Source organism: Cyprinodon tularosa, unplaced genomic scaffold (genome assembly GCF_016077235.1).
Source record: "Cyprinodon tularosa strain WSP-4 unplaced genomic scaffold, ASM1607723v1 ctg66, whole genome shotgun sequence".
NCBI classification, from domain to species: domain Eukaryota; kingdom Metazoa; phylum Chordata; class Actinopteri; order Cyprinodontiformes; family Cyprinodontidae; genus Cyprinodon; species Cyprinodon tularosa.
In genome coordinates this window covers 6,383,704-6,402,228 of record NW_024039407.1, presented here as the reverse complement: position 1 = coordinate 6,402,228, position 18,525 = coordinate 6,383,704, and the positions used below count along the sequence as shown (strand labels likewise).

General features: G+C 37.5%; 1 protein-coding gene across 1 annotated transcript in view; it reads right to left on the bottom strand.

The window, feature by feature from the left end:
- Positions 1-2,571: 2,571 nt before the first annotated feature.
- LOC119799359 (formin-like protein 14) overlaps positions 2,572-18,525 on the bottom strand; it is a 39,461-nt gene continuing 23,507 nt past the window's right edge. The window contains exons 9-10 of the mRNA XM_038309200.1: positions 6,276-6,387; positions 2,572-2,698 (exon numbers count right to left, since the gene is read on the bottom strand). Coding sequence (XP_038165128.1) covers positions 2,587-2,698; positions 6,276-6,387 — 224 coding nt within the window. The 3' untranslated portion in view covers positions 2,572-2,586. The remainder of the gene's footprint in view (positions 2,699-6,275; positions 6,388-18,525) is intronic.

Genomic DNA, 18,525 nt, shown 5'->3' with positions numbered 1-18,525 from the left:
GGGGTTGATTGAAAGAACAAATGTCTCATCATCGCAGAACAGTGGTGAAAATTGGAAGTTCAGTTTACTACAATACAACTCTGTGAATAGTTCCATCTGAAATGAATGAAAATCGTTGTTTTAATGGTTATAGAGTCAGATATGTGGCGGTAATGTTTGATTTATCTAAAGGTTTTTATCTGTTACTATGTAAATGGGTTTGGTTGTAATTTAAAGACAGATTCTAATATATCTGCAGAGTGGGAACTATAAATCTTTAATTTTTTTATTGTTGTTTTGCACAATATGCTTAACTAAGTATTTTTTGTTGTTGAATATTAGAGATTTTGCAGATATATTTTGTAGATACATTGTTTAGATTTACTTATATATTTCTAACTCTTTTATAGAATAGAATAGAAAATCCCTTTATTGTCCCACAATGGGCAAATTTACAGCAGCAAAAAGATTATTGAAAATGGTCACACAAATGTGGACCTTAGAAAAATGTATAAGAATAACATAATAGGGAAGAGTTAAAATATAAAAAAATACAATTCTGTAAAGTGTTTTAACAATATAAAACTGGAGAATAAATAACCAATATGCAGCTATGGACATTTTTACAGTGATGGATATTTGAAAATAGCAGCAACATCAGAGATGTGCAGAATGACAGCAGCAGGTTATTTAACTGACTAAGGTTTCTATCATTACATTTGATTTTATTTGTTCCTGCTCCCGGTGGTTGGAATCTTTATTCCACTCTGGATTCTCATCAGTCTTTGTTCACTTTAACTTTTTAAAAAATAAATAAATAAACAAACAGTTTTGAAAACCTCGGTATTCATTCTTTTCCTGCTTTGTGTGTCAACTTTCACGGTTGCTAAGCAACAGAGCATACGGCGCTAAAACCCGCTGAAGGGAGGACCTGTTCAAATTTACAGCCAAAACTCTTCCGGCCTCCTTATTTTCAAGGACTAAGAAGCATCCAGTCTAGGTAGACCGCGTCCTTGGAGGATGCAGCCCAGGTTTGCGAACAGAGCCTCTATTAAGAGCAGGGCTGCCCGCACTGACGCGGCTCAGGGATTACGTCACACGGAGCGTCGTGCGCAGTGAAATCAGGACATTTCCTCACTTTCTAAAAAAAAACCGGGACGCCCGGGACAGGACGTGAAATACGGATATGTCCCGGGAAATACGGACGTTTGGTCACCCTAGGCTACTTGTGCTTTTAGACTAACTTTGCCAAACACTATGGCAGTGATTACAGATTCGGCCCTGAGGACAAAGCTGCATTTCTACAGGTTTGCAAATCCAGATATTAGACATGCTAGCATTAGCATTTTGTAAAGCACATTTAGACACAGGAATATCACATAAGAAGAGTTTGAGGAAAACAGCAAAATTCAAATAAAAAAACTTTCATGTTTGTATATGGTTGTTTGTTTGTTTAAGGTTGTTTTTGACTTTTTTTTTTTAAAAATCACACTCTTATAATCGCACACCTTCAGAAGGTGAGTAGAACTCTAATAGTAGCTAAAATTATGAAATCAACGCAAGTGGCCTAAGTCCAACACATTTATTAAAACCTCACTCTATTTCTTTTCTTTACGTTAATGTGTGACGGCATTATGCTTTATACGTCCTCGACCCAACGGATGAAAACAGTGGGTGTTTCCACTGGGCCTCAAATGAACAGAATGTTTTCTCTGAAAATATAATTCCAAAAGTTTAATATTGGAGAATAAAAAGTTTTACGCAGCTGTTGTGTTCAGGCCTTAAAGATTAATGATGTATCAGCAAATACTACATAGCCAGGTATCGGGTATCAGTATCGGGGCCAAAAAATGGCATCGGCGAAACCCTAATGGAAACAGAAACAAAGTCAGGGTTCTATCATCTAAAGAACATCTCCAGGATTAAAGGACTAATGTCTCAGCAGGACCTTGATAAACTAATTCACTGGTTCATCTTTAGTAGAGTTTATTCCTTCACAGGTCTGCCTAAACAGTGGATCAGACTGATCCAGAACGCTGCTGCCTGCATCCTCACTAGAACTAAGAAAGGGCAGAATATCAGCCCAGTTCTAAAGTCCTTCCACTGGCTCCCCGTGTCTCAGAAAATAGATTTTAAAATCCCTCTGTTAGTTTTTAATTCACTGAATGGCTTAACTCCAGAATATGTTACAGACGTGCTGTCAGTGAATCAACAGCCAGACCTCTCAGGTATTCTGGATCAAATCTGATCTGCAGAACCAGACCCAAACATGGAGAAGCAGCTTTTAGTTATTATGCTCCGCTAATCTAGAATAAACTCCCAGAAAACTCTTAAGTGCTTAAAACCATAGTTGCTTTAAAGACAGTTTGTAAACATATTTCTTAAAGACGGGTCTTTGACTGAGATATCTACACATTAATAATAAAGTTTTCAGTCCAACTTTCCATTTTTTAATCCATCAGTTTATCTTCTCTATGTATGATTATCTTCTCTTAATTATTAACCTCTATTCTTTGTATTCGTGTTGTCTCTAAGTCACTGCATGTGCTTTTCTTTTTCCCTCTTTCTCATGTAAAATATTAAGAATTTTCCTACAACTGAAATATGCTATATAAATAAAGTGCATACCTCCATCATATACTGATCCACAATATGCAGCTCTGACACTGGCCCCTTGTGGGATTTATACATTTCCACATCATCTTGGGTAGGGACGTACCTAAAAATAGAAACAAACAATGTTGGTTCTTATTTTGATGCAGATATAATACTTATCTTAGAAATATTTAAATACATTTTTTTAACTAAACTAAACACAGTCCAAATGTGTGGTTGTAAACACCCTATTTACAATAGATTTTCACACATGTGAATCCCATCAAATGTAAACCAGATGTGGGTTACATTTTCTACATATGATCAAGAGTTTGGTTCATATATTCCATGTTTCATTCAACTTTCCATCACATGTGGAACTAGTGAAGGCATATTTCTCAGAAGTGAACCACATATTTAGGTTTTATTTCTTTCAATGTGAATATGATTAGGTTATGCTCTGTGTAAGGCCCTTTTAAATTAGTCATGAAGTCAAAGTACTTGTGTCTATGTATTGTTTATCGTTATGCAATTGTATGTAAGGATTCTTAAAAAGTAAATGCTGACACCGATTCAGGATATTATGTGTTCAATATGGCAACAGAAAATAAAAATTTTAAAGAAGAAATACCATGAATTTCACATTTCAATATCACATGTGAAATTCCTGTGTGAATTTGGAAAGTTTAAAAGTGCGTGTGATTCACATGTTTTCAAATCAGGATTCTCATGTTTTTCACATGTGATACACATTTGCCTCAAATGTGAACCACGTGTGCTTTTAATGTGAATTGCACATGAGAATATTCCCAATCCACATAGGTATACATGATCATTTACATGTGCATTAATATCACAGTTGATGCAAGGGTTTCACATGTGACTTTAGCATGCATATTTAAAGCTATTTTCTGCAGATTTTGTATGGCTTGTCCAAATTCCCACATATACATGTGCTTTTACATGTGCATTAATATCACATTTGATGCAAGGGTTTCACATGTGACTTGAGCATGCATATTTAATGTTATTTTTCTGCATAGTTGTATGGCTTGTCCAAATTCACACATATACATGTGCTTTTACATGTGCATTAATATCACAGTTGATGCAAGGGTTTCACATGTGACTTTAGGATGTATATTTAATGCTATTTTTCTGCATAGTTGTATGGCTTGTCCAAATTCACACATATACATGTGCTTTTACATGTGCATTAATATCACAGTTGATGCAAGGGTTTCACATGTGACTTTAGGATGTATATTTAATGCTATTTTCTACAGATTTTGTATGGCTTGTCCAAATTCCCACATATACATGTGCTTTTACATGTGCATTAATATCACATGTGATGCAAGGGTTTCACATGTGACTTTAGCATGGATATTTTACATTATTTTTCTGCATATTTTTTTATGGCCTGTCCAAATTCACACATATACATGTGCTTTTACATGTGCATTAATATCACAGGTGATGCAAGGGTTTCACATGTGACTTTAGCATGCATATTTAATGTTATTTTTCTGCATAGTTGTATGGCTTGTCCAAATTCACACATATACATGTGCTTTTACATGTGCATTAATATCACACGTGATGAAAGGGTTTTACATGTGACTTTAGGATGTATATTTAATGCTATTTTCTGCAGACTTTGTATGGCTTGTCCAAATTCACACATATACATGTGCTTTTACATGTGCATTAATATCACAGTTGATGCAAGGGTTTCACATGTGACTTTAGCATGTATATTTAATAATATTTTTCTGCATAGTTGTATGGCTTGTCCAGATGCACACATATACATGTGCTTTTACAAGTGGTATGTGGGTTTCACATGTGATTTTCAGAAGTGACATTCGTAGCAGATAAATTAAAATACGGATCATTTTTAATGTCATATGGAAGCGGCTGTTTCAACTGTTGCATTTCCGAATTCTCGTGAGTGGTGCCCGAATTTACACGAGTGAAAAAAAGTGAATGTGATTGATCGTTTATCAAGGGGGCGGGATTATTGTGGAGGAAGGTTCACAAGCCAGTTTGGTTGTGGCCGGTTTGTTGGAGCATCTTGCTAACCAGTTAGCAACTTAGTGCTGGTCGGTTCCCAATGGGAAATTCCATTGGGACCAAGTAGCACTAAATTGGTGACTTAGAAACGACACTGTCAAGGAACGCTATGGACAGCGGAAACATGCAAGAGGAGGAGAGTTTAGTGTTGGAGGTCATGGATGAGTCTCCTCCGTCATACATTTATTTATTTAGAGGAGCAAAGCGGGGACAAAGATGTTGTGGAAGAGGACGCCAGGGCGGCAGAAGCTTGGTTTGGTGTAGAAGGCTTCCAGCCTGTTTGAGCCCTTGCCTCGCAACGCTGCCAGTTCTGTCAGCTCTACGCCTGCCGAAGACGCAGACGTCCATCCCCTTGAACACTGGGACGCAACTCAATGGGAAAGGAAATGATTCTTGTTGCTTATTTCAGCGTATATTAGCTGCGAGATATGAATCGAGATGCTATGACCGAATAAATTGATTGACAGATGACCGTTGATATATGATTGGCGGAATTTAGGTGTACAAGCTGATGTATAATTAACTGGCCTGCATAAGATAACGGAAAAAATACACAGATTTTAAGACAGGATCTTTTTTTAAATAGAAATTTTCAAATTTTTGGTCTGATAAAGTTTAAGCCAGAATGATTTCACATTTAAATATGATTTCCCTACAACTTTAAGTCATATCTCTTTTTTTTCCATGTAAGAACAGAGCCTTTAATCATATTTGAATCTGACATCTGTAATGTTAAGGTTGTTTAGTGAGAAATAATTCATAAAAAAATTCCCTCTCTGTATTCAAACGACTCTTTTTTTTTTAAGGCTGCAGGCTATTAGACTGCTTTACAAAGGCCCGGAGGAATTATTCAGAGCCAAGTTAGGTTGATGGTTTTTGTCAGGATCTGTAAAGCAGCGAGACGCTGATGGGAGCTGCTGTGTATTCGCTGGCACTGAATCTGAACTCTCTCAATAGGAGTTTCTTTTCCAGTCATTTCAGTGATGTTCTGACCCCGAAACCAAACGGATTCTCCTCTCAACAAGAGAAGTCCTCCGCTGTGCCAGTGGAGCACAGCAGTGGCCATTAATATTGCAGCACCTGTTGGGAGTAGTCCCTTCCCTCGGCCTTATGCCAGGGCGCATTACAATATATATTACGTTTTCATAGAATAAATAAAATCCTTTACATCAGAGTACCTTAGATCACTTTTGCCTTACAGGAGGAAAAATGTCCCAAGCTACCAAGTAAACTGCAGGTAAGAGTCAGGAAGCGTTCCATTTCCTCTTACTGACTTATTCCTGGGGGTATGTCAATAGTTTCCATCTCCACAAATAGCCATAAATAAAACTTTTATTAGTCGGCCATTCTGATAAAAGGTTTTTTTTAGTTTAAAAGATTGTGAAAGCTCTTGTGTAAACCATGTGTCCTGTTTTCCCTTTATTCATATCTCCTAGATAAACCAGCAAACTCCATTCTTTCTTGGTTATGATTGGTGAGTTGCAAGTTTTGTTTAATGCAGATAAAAAAAAATGACAAACCCTCTCAGGCATGAGCTGATTATATCAATCAAATCTCAACTCGGTTGTAAAGAGAGGAGTTAGGGTATTGCATACTAATTAGCATGTTTTTGGCAGAAGTCGTACCTTCTTAGAGAGGTGATGTGCTCATCAGACAGGCCTCCTTCTTCCTCGTTAATAATAAACAGTTTGTCCTTCAGCTCCTCTGGTTGCACTGGGAAACTTTTGAGGAAAATGTCTGAAAGAACAACCAAGCGGAAAAAGTAAGCACACTTAAATGGACATGAAAGCTTTGCTCTCGACACAGTCCTCTTATCCAGCGATGAAACCACTAACAGAATTCAACTGTTTCAACTTTCTCGCCAATACCTCAGGTACCGGTATATGGAGGGAAGTTTGTTACAGTATTGTTCTAGTCAAAGAACACCTTTTAAGAAAGAAAATTTGAAAAGTAAAACAAATGCAAAATAGAAATTAAGCTATGAAGAAATTCTATTTTTAAAAAGTTGTTTTGAGAATTACTTGTTTTCACAAATTTTATTTTTTTGCAAATTATTTTATTTCTATTTTTTGTTATGTATTATATTTTCAAATTTCTCTTTTAAGATTGAGTTTTATTAATTTCATTATCTTCAAATTCCAGATCATATTCTCTTTACTTCTGGGGGCGGGATTTCCTCTCCAGTGAGGAGCGAAGATGCATTTCTATTGGTCTGCGTTTACGATGCAACAGCATTTTTTGGGGTCCATGTGTGCGTCATGAGCAACAGTGACTATTGACAGCTTCAGAATCTGACTAAAAAAAAGTCCAGAAGTATTAAGTTTTAGAATATCAGAGCTAAATATGGACCAGATAATTATTGCAAACTAAATGTGTCTCCCAGCATGTTGGCTTAGGTGTAAGATTTTCGGATAGCGTTTATTATGGTAATAACGAACTTCCTTTCAGGCTTAAAGTCGTAGGGAAACGGCTGTTTCAACCGTTTCATTTCCAAATTCTCCTGAGTGGTGTCCGACTTCACAAAAATGAATAAAGTGAACGTGTTTGATCGTTTATCAAGGGGGTGGGATTGTTGTGGTGGAAGGTTTGCAAGCAAGTTTGGTTGCAGCCGGTTTGTTGGAAGCATCTTGCTAACCAGTTAGCAACTTAATGCTAGTAGGTTCCCAATGCCAAATTCCATTGGGACCAAGTAGCACTAAATTGGTGACTTAGAAACGACGCTGTCAAGGAACGCTATGGACAGCGGAAACATGCAAGAGGAGGAGAGTTTAGTGTCGGAGGTCGTGGATGAGTCTCCTCCGTCATCCATTTTTTATTTAGAGGAGGAAAGTGGGGACGAAGATGTTGTGGAAGAGGACGCCAGGGCGGCAGAAGCTTGGTTTGGTGTAGAAGGCTTCCAGCCGTACATGTTTGAGCCCTTGCCTCACAATGCTGCCAGTTCTGTTAGCTCTACGCCTACCGAAGACACAGATGTCCTAACCTGACTCCGCCAGATGGATTTGCTCCGCATATCCATCTGGAAACCTTCCGTTGAAGTAATTTTGGGAAGGGGCGAAAATACTGGTAAGCTGATTGGCCAATGTTGGTGATAGACGGGCCAAATAAACCAATCAGATCAACGAAGCCTATTACGTACTAACAAAGCGACGACGAAAACACAACCACAAGCCAGGCACAAGCCAATTGATAGATCAAACTCTTGCCGAAACCAGTCGGGAGAAGGGCAAAAACATCTTTTCCTCTGAGAAAAGCCTCCAGAGCAGTGTTTTGCTCTTCTTTTAGTGAAGAAATACTCTGTAATTCCGATAAAACTTGCTCGATAGCCACGCTAACGCTAGTTTCATTGGCTGAAGCCACCATGTTCTTTAGACTGAACTGTCGCGCTTCTCGTTGCGTCACACCTCAACCCGCCTCATAGCCAACGCTGATTGGACGTTCGTTTGTAGAACGGCTCCAAATTTTCTTTAACGGAGAGTCTCCAGACTAATTTGCGAGTGAAACCTTGAAAGCTCGCGAGATCAGGATGGTCTCACGAGGCTACAGATGTCCATCCCAATGAAAACTGGGACATAACTCAATGGGAAAGTAAAACATTCCTATTTCTTATTTCAACCGTTAGCTGCTACATATGAATCAAGATGGTATGACCTAATAAATTTGATTGACAGATGACCATTGATATATGATTGGCAGAATTTAGGTGTTCAGGCTGAAGTATTAATAACTGGCCTGCAGAAGATAATGAAAAAAACACACAGATTTTAAGACAGGATTTTTTTTTTTAAATAGAAATTTCTTACTTTTGGGACAATATCGTCTGATAAAGAGCACATTTATATACATGTATTATGTCATGTATATGCATTATATACATGACATTTAAATATGACTTCCCTACGACTTTAACTTTCCTCACTGATTCAACTTATTCGGCTCAATCCAATGTATGAAACAGTTAATGAAAGTGGACTTTACTTTATTTCCCAGGAATGTTTTTGTATCCTCTAAAGCACAGTAAGAAAGATGGAAGGATGTTTGATGCTTCTAAGCCAGTTATGTCAACTGGTTTCACTAAACTAGATTGTTTAACTGCAACATAAGGTTAATGTAACTAAATAAAAGGAATCAAACTGAACTAAACTGCCATAAACAGCAAACAGCATTAACTTATACAATCTTAAGTTTATAATGCTGGGTTTTAGTGATCTTAATTTATTTATCTTTAATTACTATGTTTAAGTTTCAGTCAAGGTTAGTTGAACCAGCTGACATAACATGGTTAATTAAATTCTACATCTAATTTTTTTTCAGAGCGTAGAATACAAACTCATGACAGATTGCTAAAATAAAACTAAATTGAAACTGAATTTTATTTAGCATGTTTCTGAGTCCATGATATTCAAAGCTTGGGATTAATTCCCTCGAACGGGCAGATAAAGTCTACATGTCACATTTTTTAAATGCAGCACCTCATTATCAAACATCTGAACTATAATGTGCATTAAGCACAGTCCCGCTGCACGCCCCATCCACCTCTCCCAGCCAATTTCTAACATGTAGGTGCAAATTAAACCCTTTGTCGACTGGCACTCAGACAAACTGGGCTTTGTCCTGGTAAATTGGAGTACAGAGACAGAGAGGCTGTCCCACTGAGGGCAGGAAGCCACAGGTGTACTTTTAATTTAGCGCCGCGACATTTCCTGCCTTTATAAAGGCCGCATGCAGAGGGGTAAGTATTCGTATGAGTCAAAACAGACGTTCCAAATAGAAATACACTCTGATCATACTAATTTACACTGAAACTCACCTAATTATTAACAATAGAAAAAACTCATCCTATTTCTTTTTTTTCCCTCTTTGAGGAAACACGATTGTTTTCTGAGCTATTTAATGACATCTACACTTTCTCATCAAAGAATTATTTAAACCTAAATTAATCTTTACAAATACGTTTTCAACCACTCCTCACATTTGTACTTAAGAGGTCATTTATTTTACTATATTACTAGTGGTTCCTAGAATTTCTAAAAATAGAATGGGGGGCAGATCTTTTAGTTATCAGGCTTCTCTCCTTTGGAACCAACTACCAGTTTTAGTCCGTGAGGCAGACACCCTGTCTACTTTTAAGGCTAGGCTTAAAGCTTTCCTTTTTGATAAAGCTTATAGTTAGGGTGGCTCAGGTTATCCTGAGTTATCTCTATAGTTATGCTGCTATAGGCCTAGACTGCTGGAGGACATAGGGACCCCTATTTCATCATTCTGCTTCATTCTATCTCTATTCTCCTATTCTGCAGAATCTGTTAGTTCAGTCTCTAACGTTCTGCTGTCTCTGCTTTGCCTCGTCTGTTCCTGTTTGGCTGTGACTCCATCCTGGAAAGAAACATTAGCTGTGCTGCTTCCATCAACACCTTTGTTTATAGATGCTGGAGATCGGCCTGTTTTCCAGTGTAGTCCTGTTTCTCTGACCGTGACTGGCTGGATGTGCTCTCTTCGTCCTCTGGCATGGGAGTTTGCTCGTAACTCGTCTGCCTGGCTGTGTGTTTCATGGACGGGGCCGCCTTTTACAGCTGCTTTTTGTATCTCTGCTTCTGTCTCCTTGAACCCCAGTCGGCCTCAGCAGATGGCCGCTCACACTGAGCCTGGTTCTGCTGGAGGTTTCTTCCTGTTAAAAGGGAGTTTTTCCTCTCCACTGTCGCAACAAGCATGCTTAGTGTGAGGGATTGAATTCCAGTCAATGAGTCGATGCAATCAACTGGTTTTCCTTAGATAGAAAACTTTTAATAAATTTGACTGTATGATCTGGTTGAACTGTAAAGTGCCATGAGATGACATGTGTTGTGAATTTGGTGCTATATAAATAAACTGAATTGAATTGAATTTATTTACTGAAATTCTGATGACTTCTATTAATGAAACTAGATGGAATTATAGAATGTTAGAAAACTGATCCCGCTCAAATGTAAAGCAAATATATATATATATATATATATATATATATATATATATATATATATATATATATATATATATATATATATATATATATATAAAAATGTAAAGTGGAAAAGTTTTGATTCTAAAAAAAAACAAGCAGTCATGTCCTTTTACCTCATTGCTTTAACTTTTATACCCTCTCCCCATCAATCCAGATGAAAGCAAAAAGGGAACCTATATAGAATCAAAATGCTTTGATTTTCAATCATCTAACTGATTTAAACATTAATGTAGATGAAAGCAGACTCGGCTTTTAGAAGTGCTGGAACGTAATGTACAGCGGTCCTCACACATTCACGCAAAAACCTTCCTGGTCCTCCTGTCATCTGCTCTGTAGGTGTTGTTTTTTGGCTGGCCTGCATGGTGCTGCAGCCCTCTGAACACATGTTTAATTGGCTTAAGGATGACATGGCATTACTAAGAAGCCAGAATATAGGACCTGCTGCTTTCTTAAGCATGGTAACAAACAGTAGCCTCAGTATTTCAAACAAAATTCCTCTCTATATTTCATTTAAATATTTTATTTGATTTCTTACAAGAAACCTAAAGTTCAGTTTGCTTCTACTGTGGTATATTCTATACCTTTGGTTACTTAATTAAATATAACAAGTGCCTTGACACTTTTTTTTATTAATACCAGGCTCATGTGATGTGCATAAAATGGTATAACTTAACTAAAAAATAAACATATTAATTAGGGGCTAAGCTTTTTGAATTAAACTGTTTTAATAACCTGGTTGTGTAACTGCACACGATCCTAAAGAGATACTTTTGTTTTATTAGATTTGATTCAGCCTATATCATCTGTCATTATTCAGCTGCTGCACTTATTAAATGTTTCTCTGATTTATAAGATTGTGAGGACATAATTTGTAACTTTTGGGAACTCAACAGATCTTATTTCACAAGATTTAATTCTGAACTCTAGTTTACTTCTGTTTTGTCTCTTTTCTCGGAGCCCAAGTTATATTTTCCTGCAAATGTGTTTTACTATCATCAACCAACCATGTAGCCTTTTAATTCTATTACTGTTTTTATTAATTTTTTTTATAAATATGTATATGTATGTATATATATATATATATATATATATATATATATATATATATATATATATATATATATATATATATATATATATATGTATACATATTAGTGCTGTCAATCGATTAAAAATTTTTAATCGCGATTAATCGCATCAATGCCTGAGTTAACTCGCGATTAATCGCATTTTAATCGCAAATTTTTTTTCTGATTGAAAATCATTTAAATACTCTCGATGACATACAAAAAATACATACAGGCTAGGTTTGTGCCAATGTTCTTTTTTTTAAATGAGAACAGGTCACAGACACCGATTTATGCCATAGAAACATATGGCAAGAAGATGGGGAGGCATGTAGCAAAAAATAACAAATATGTAGCCAAAAAAAAGGCCCTGAAAACAGGCCGATGTAAAAGACAGTCTTTACAGTTAATACAGTCTTTTGAACAAAGACAAGCATTTTACCCTACTGCTATAAAATGTAGTACTGTTAACATTAGATGTTAATTAACCAAGATAATAATAAACAATTTTCAATCAATACATCAAAATCAATAGACCGACATCACTAGATGGAGGTAGTCTATGCTCTAGAAAGTTACTTTTCAGCCTCTTAACAAAAATGAGAACACCCACACACCCACCCACCCACACACAGACACACCCACCCACACACACACACACACGATACCGACCTGTGGCGTACACAGACAGCAAGAGTGCCGTAGCAGATTCCATTTCACCTCAGTAATCTGTTTTCTCAGCGTATTTCAGGTTGCTACTAGTTACCAGACACTCAACTTGTTTGTTGGTGGTGGGGCTTAAAGAAAAGGCACTAGCGTTACCCAGTGTATGAGCGTCTTTTTTCCTTGAGGAGCTCCGCTCTTGAAGCCTATGAGAAATTCATACACTGGGGGAAAATAGCCCCGCCTTCCCGCAGGCTGCACCGGGATGTACTTGGAAAATTGTACCATAAAACCACATAGCGTTAATCTCACATTAAAAAAATTATCGCCGTTAAAATGGCCTCGCGTTAACGCGATAATAACGCGATAATTTTGACAGCACTAATACATATATATGTATATTAATATATTTCAATCTGAAAAACTCAGACAATGAGAAAAGACAATTAAGAGAAATTAATTGATACAATTGCTTGTCTTTGGCGGTCAGACCTTGGAAGGAAACACAGCGCTTAATTTTGATAGATATGCATGTATAGAAACAAAGAGCAGGGTTTCCCCTCCAGGCCTGAACTGGTGGTGGAGTGGAGATAGATGAAGCTGGTCAGTCTGTAGACTGCTGGTTAGCGAGATCCAGTGGATTGCATGAGCTGATACTAGAGCTTCACTCAGGATCCTGGAAGATGGAGGTCTGGTTTGGATAACGCAAGGTGAGAGAACCTGTCCATGATGAGCAAGCATGAAGCGACAGTGGGCAGGAAAAACTCCCCTTTGGGAAGAAACCTCTGGCAGAACCAGGCTCACCATGGCGTTCTTCTGCTGGACAGGTTAAAATTAGACAGGGAACGCAGTAAGTGTGGAGGAATGAAACTCTGATGAATCTTTGATTATGATGATGGAGGAGGGGCTGGAGGTGGGTTGAAACAGGGTCATCTGAATGAAGTCACAGCTCAACAAACGCCTGCGCACAACAAACAACTAGCGTATCGGAGGCCTTTTAAGATGAACTTGGATGGATCTATACATTGCTATTACTATTCTAGCTGCAAATGTCTGGTTTTTGGTGCAATATCTACATCCAGCAACTATCACTCCAGTGTTCTAATGGTACAATGTGTTTGCTCATTGGCTCAGAAGGTTAATTGATGATTAGAAAACCCTTGTGCAATCATGTTCACACATCTGAAAACAGTTTAGCTCGTTACAGAAGCTACAAAACTGACCTTCCTTTGAGCAGATTGAGTTTCTGGAGCATCACATTTGTGGGGTCAATTAAACGCTCAAAATGGCCAGAAAAAGAGAACTTTCATCTGAAAGTTCGTAGAAATGAAAGCTATTCCATGCGAGAAATTGCTAAGAAATTGAAGATTTCCTACAACGGTGTGTACTGCTCCCTTCAGAGGACAGCACAAACAAGCTACTGCGGGTACTATTTAATGAAGATGCCAGTTGGGGACCTGTGAGGCGTCTGTTTCTCAAAGTAGAAACTCTAATGTTCTTATCTTCTTGCTCAGTTGTGCAACGCGGCCTCCCGCTTCTTTTTCTACTCTGGTTAGAGCCTGTTTGTGCTTTTTCTGAAGGGAGTAGTACACTCCGCTGTAGGAAATCTTAAATTTCTTAGCATTTTCTCTCATGGAATCGCCTTCATTTCTAAGAACAAGAATAGACTGTCAAGTTGCAGATGAAAGTTCTCTTTTTCTGGCCATTTTGAGCGTTTAATTGACCCCACAAATGTGATGCTCCAGAAACTCAATTTGCTCAAAGGAAGGTCAGTTTTGTAGCTTCTGTAATGAGCTAAACTGTTTTCAGATGTGTGAACATGATTGCACAAGGGTTTTCTAATCATCAATTAGCCTTCTGAGCCAATGAGCAAACACATTGTACCATTGGAACACTGGAGTTATAGTGGCTGGAAATGGGCCTCTATACATCTATGTAGATATTGCAACAAAAACCAGACATTTGCAGCTAGAATAGTCATTTACAACATTAGCAATGTATAGAGTGTATTTCTTTAAAGTTAAGACTAGTTTAAAGTTATCTTGATTGAATCATATATATATATATATATATATATATATATATATATATATATATATATATATATATATATATATATATATATATATATATATATACATATATATATTTAGTTCAAATTGGAAAGGTCATACAGTAGGTTAGCTTTAAGGAAATGTGTTTTAAAATGATTGATCTTTGTTGCTATTTTGAGAGCCAGCGTGTCATAAATGGGTATCTATTCATGGGTTGTGTAACTGTGCTTCTTGATCTTTATTATTTATTATTGCTTTCATTAGTTTTAATTTAATTCACTTGCAGCTATTTTTTACAGCCTTCAAAGGAAGGGTTTGTATACTCTCATCACAACTGTATGCATATACATTTTTACATATGTATGTATTAATAAATAAATCAAGCCTAGTGGAGCTCCTGAAATAAAATGTTGTTGAGCAACACTTTGAGGAAATCACTGTTTTCTTTAATGTTCAGGAAATATTCAGTCACACTTCTGCAGCTGTAGACAGGGATGTTGGTTCACTGTTCATCAGGAAGGTGCTTTCATTTTTCTTTTTAATTATTATTTTTAAACAAAAATTCAAGATCTTTATTTATTCAAATAAAATCTAATCATTGAGTAAATGTGTATTAATTATTAATTTGTGTTATTTGAATCTCTAGTGTAAATATAGCTTATAATTTCTTTAATGGGAGATATGTACAGTACATTTCCAAGCACAACTGTGTATATTGAAATAAAATAAACCACAATTTCCTTTAAATCATAAAACTATCTCTTTTAAAGTGACATAGCTGTAATATGAACAGTTCATTTTATCATGTAACAGATGTTACTTTTTTTTTGTTAAAACACTTTTCAAAAAGTGTCATTTATTCAATGTAGTTACAAGAACTTTTACAAGAGCAAATCATTTTTTGGGACAAAATTTTTCTGATGATTAACTTGCAGAAGGAACGTCATCATGCAGGCTATTGTTTTTCTGTTAAGTAAAACCAGTGGTTCATTTATTCAATTTTCTCATTACTAGACCCTGACAGTTCACTATTTTAGGAATTTTACAGATGTGATTATAGATTCCATTTGAAGAAGAACATCACAAGAGTTGTAATGATGAAGAACAGCAAGACTGTAGTGATTGGGGAATTCTAAACACAAGCTGTTTTGCTTTATTTATGATATTTTTTGCTCCCTAAAAATTGACATTGGCAGTGGTCATGTAGACTTACTAAAATCGATGAAATCAAAATCTAAATGAAAGACCTGTAGTGAAGTTTTGCTTTGAAGTATAAAGACCACCTTGGTTTCAAAGCAAATTAAAACTGATTGCCAGTAAGTTCAGTTTAATCAATATTAAATATCAAGCTTTAAATAAATGGCTCTGTTGCTTTAGATCTTTTAAGGTAGTTTAATGTATGAAAGGGATAAGATTTCAAGGGAGAATGCTTTTTTTACTAGTTTAGATTAAACGTTGATCATTTGTCCAGTTGTCATCTGGCCGGTTTTAGCAAATTTGTCAGAATTTAAATAAAATCAAACCCATTTGCATAATAACTGTTATGAAACCTTTCTGCTTCTTGTTAAGTTCTACATCTTCTCTTTTTAAGTGTGAGAACGTTGATGATACTGTCATTAATGCCTGCCTGTAGAGAGTGTTTCAGTCTTTTAAATAAAAACAGCCAAAAATATCACTCAGTGTTTTTCCAAAGTAGCCAAGGCCTTTGAATTTGTTTAGATTTGCTAACACTGCAGCCACATATCATATAGTGATTACTTCCATCCATCCATTCATTTTGTTCCACTTATCTGGGGCCGGGTCAAAGAATTTGCAGTCTAAGCAGAGATGCCCATTTTATTCTAAGAGTAAATATACTCATTCCATTGGAAAATTATCTTATTTTTCTACTCAAATTAGGGGAAAATACACTTAATTTAAGACATGTTGACTTATTTCTACATCCTTTTTGCAGTGGGAAAATCCAGTCTGTCTTTACCGATTTACTTTGTCAAAATGGATGCTTTGTGATTCAGTTTTGTGTAGACTGACCCTAATCTGGTTTTGGCACCAATCCCTTTTCAAGCCACCCCTCAGTGCACATTGGTCCCTGTCTGGCAACTCCTGTAAACATTCTCTGGCTTAACCAGTGAACTGTGATATAGCTCTTGATACTCTTAGTGTCAGGAATCCAGTTGTGCTTTTGTTTGTCTTCCCTCCACCACCAGGCGGCGCCTGGTTTTCGTTAGCCTCCTCACACACCTGCGGATGGTTGCCTCATTACCGGAGGTGCTGCTGCCTACTGCCACTACCTCAACTCCAGAGTGTTTGCCAGTTTTGGGTACTCTAGCCACGCAGAGATTTGCTGAGTTTTTGTCTACCTGACTTTTAACCTTCCTGTTTTTGTCTTTGCATCTCGGCAGGAAGTCATCCTGCAAAAATTTGGACCTTCTCCCCCCTGGAAGGATTCTCTGAGCATCAAGCTGAGCTGTGGATTCAAGCTAGTGGTTTAGGTCTACTTTTCCCCAAGGATTGTTTGGGCGTCCCTCTGAGCAGGGGTTTCATCTCCACAAGAAACCGTTCAAGTACCGCAGGAAAACTAAGTGGCAGTCAGCTCCTCCGTTCCTCAAGGAAAAACCGCAGCCTGTGTAAACCCTGTCCGCCCTCTATCAAGCAAGCCATTCACTGGAACAACCCACACCGGCTGGATTCAACAAGAGGCAAATTTTTCTGGAAGCGTGAGTCCTGTTGCCTTTATTCCCTTCTTCAAATCGAAGACACAATTTTCCCACTGAGCCTGAACTACCCGCAGAATCTTCCCCTTCATCGTTCAGTCCCGGTTCGACAGTGTTCAGAGCACAATGGACTCCACTCAACCTACTCTCAATAAAACCTGTAAAACTTTTCCCTGGTCTCTCTGTTTGGTTTCCTGCATGTGGGTCAGATCTTTAGATAAAATCATGACAGTTAGCAGTGCTTTTTAACAGGATGTTGTGTTTGCCTTCGGAGAAATGGCCAAACTAGATACCATGAAGTGCAGTAAATTACTAAAGCCTTGCCAATCCACTGTTCTACTGTGTTTGTTGCTCGAATGTGTTTTTTTTTATCATGTATCAAACGTTTTGCATAATGCCCTCCACTTTTCTAAAAATCACCTCCTCACCCTAAAATAACAACAGAGAAGTTACGCCACTATCCATACAGTATGGCTAAATGGGCGCTATTTAGATGATAACTTAAAGAGTTTACATTAAAGTTATAGTGGAGGATGGTGTTCCTGATTGTCAGTCATTCTAGTGATGTGTTTACATAAGGCCATCCTACGTGCTCGTCGCCATTTTCATTTACCGGTGGTGAGTCTTAGCCTCGTGAGACCATTGTGATCTTGCGAGCTTTCAAGGTTTCACTCGCAGATCAGTCTGGAGACTCTCCGTTGAAGAAAATTTGGAGCCGTTCACCAAACGAACATCCAATCAGCGTTGGCTTTGAGGCGGGTTGAGGTGTGACGCAACGAGAAGCGCGACAGTTCAGTCTAAAGAACATGGCGGCTTCAGCCGATGAAACTAGCGTTAGCGTGGCTATTGAGCAAGTTTTATTGGAATTACAGAGTATTTCTTCACTGAAAGAAGAGCAAAACACTTCTCTGGAGGCTTTTCTCAGAGGAAAAGACGTTTTTGCTCTTCTCCCGACTGGTTTCGGCAAGAGTAGCCTGGCTATTAGTACGTCATGTGCTTCGTTGATCTAATTGGTTTATTTGGCCCGTCTATCACCAACATAGGCCAATCAGCTAACCAGTATTTTCGCCCCTTCCCAAAATTATTTCAACGGAAGGTTTCCAGATGGATATGCTGAGTCAGGTTAGGTGAGTCTGACATAGTGGAAAAATTGCAAATCTTTTGGAAAGTAAGCTTGTATGAGCGATGCAGACAGCAAATTTTAAACAGAACGTGGACGAGGAAAAAAGGGCTCGTGCATGCTCTTGCACGCTATTAATAGGCGTTCCCTCTCGTATTACAGGGTTGTGCATGTGCATTTTTCTTAAAAGTGGAGATGGTGGGTCTTCTCAAAAATTTCCTCCACTATACCTTTAACAAAGAGAACCACAAAAAGTTAATTC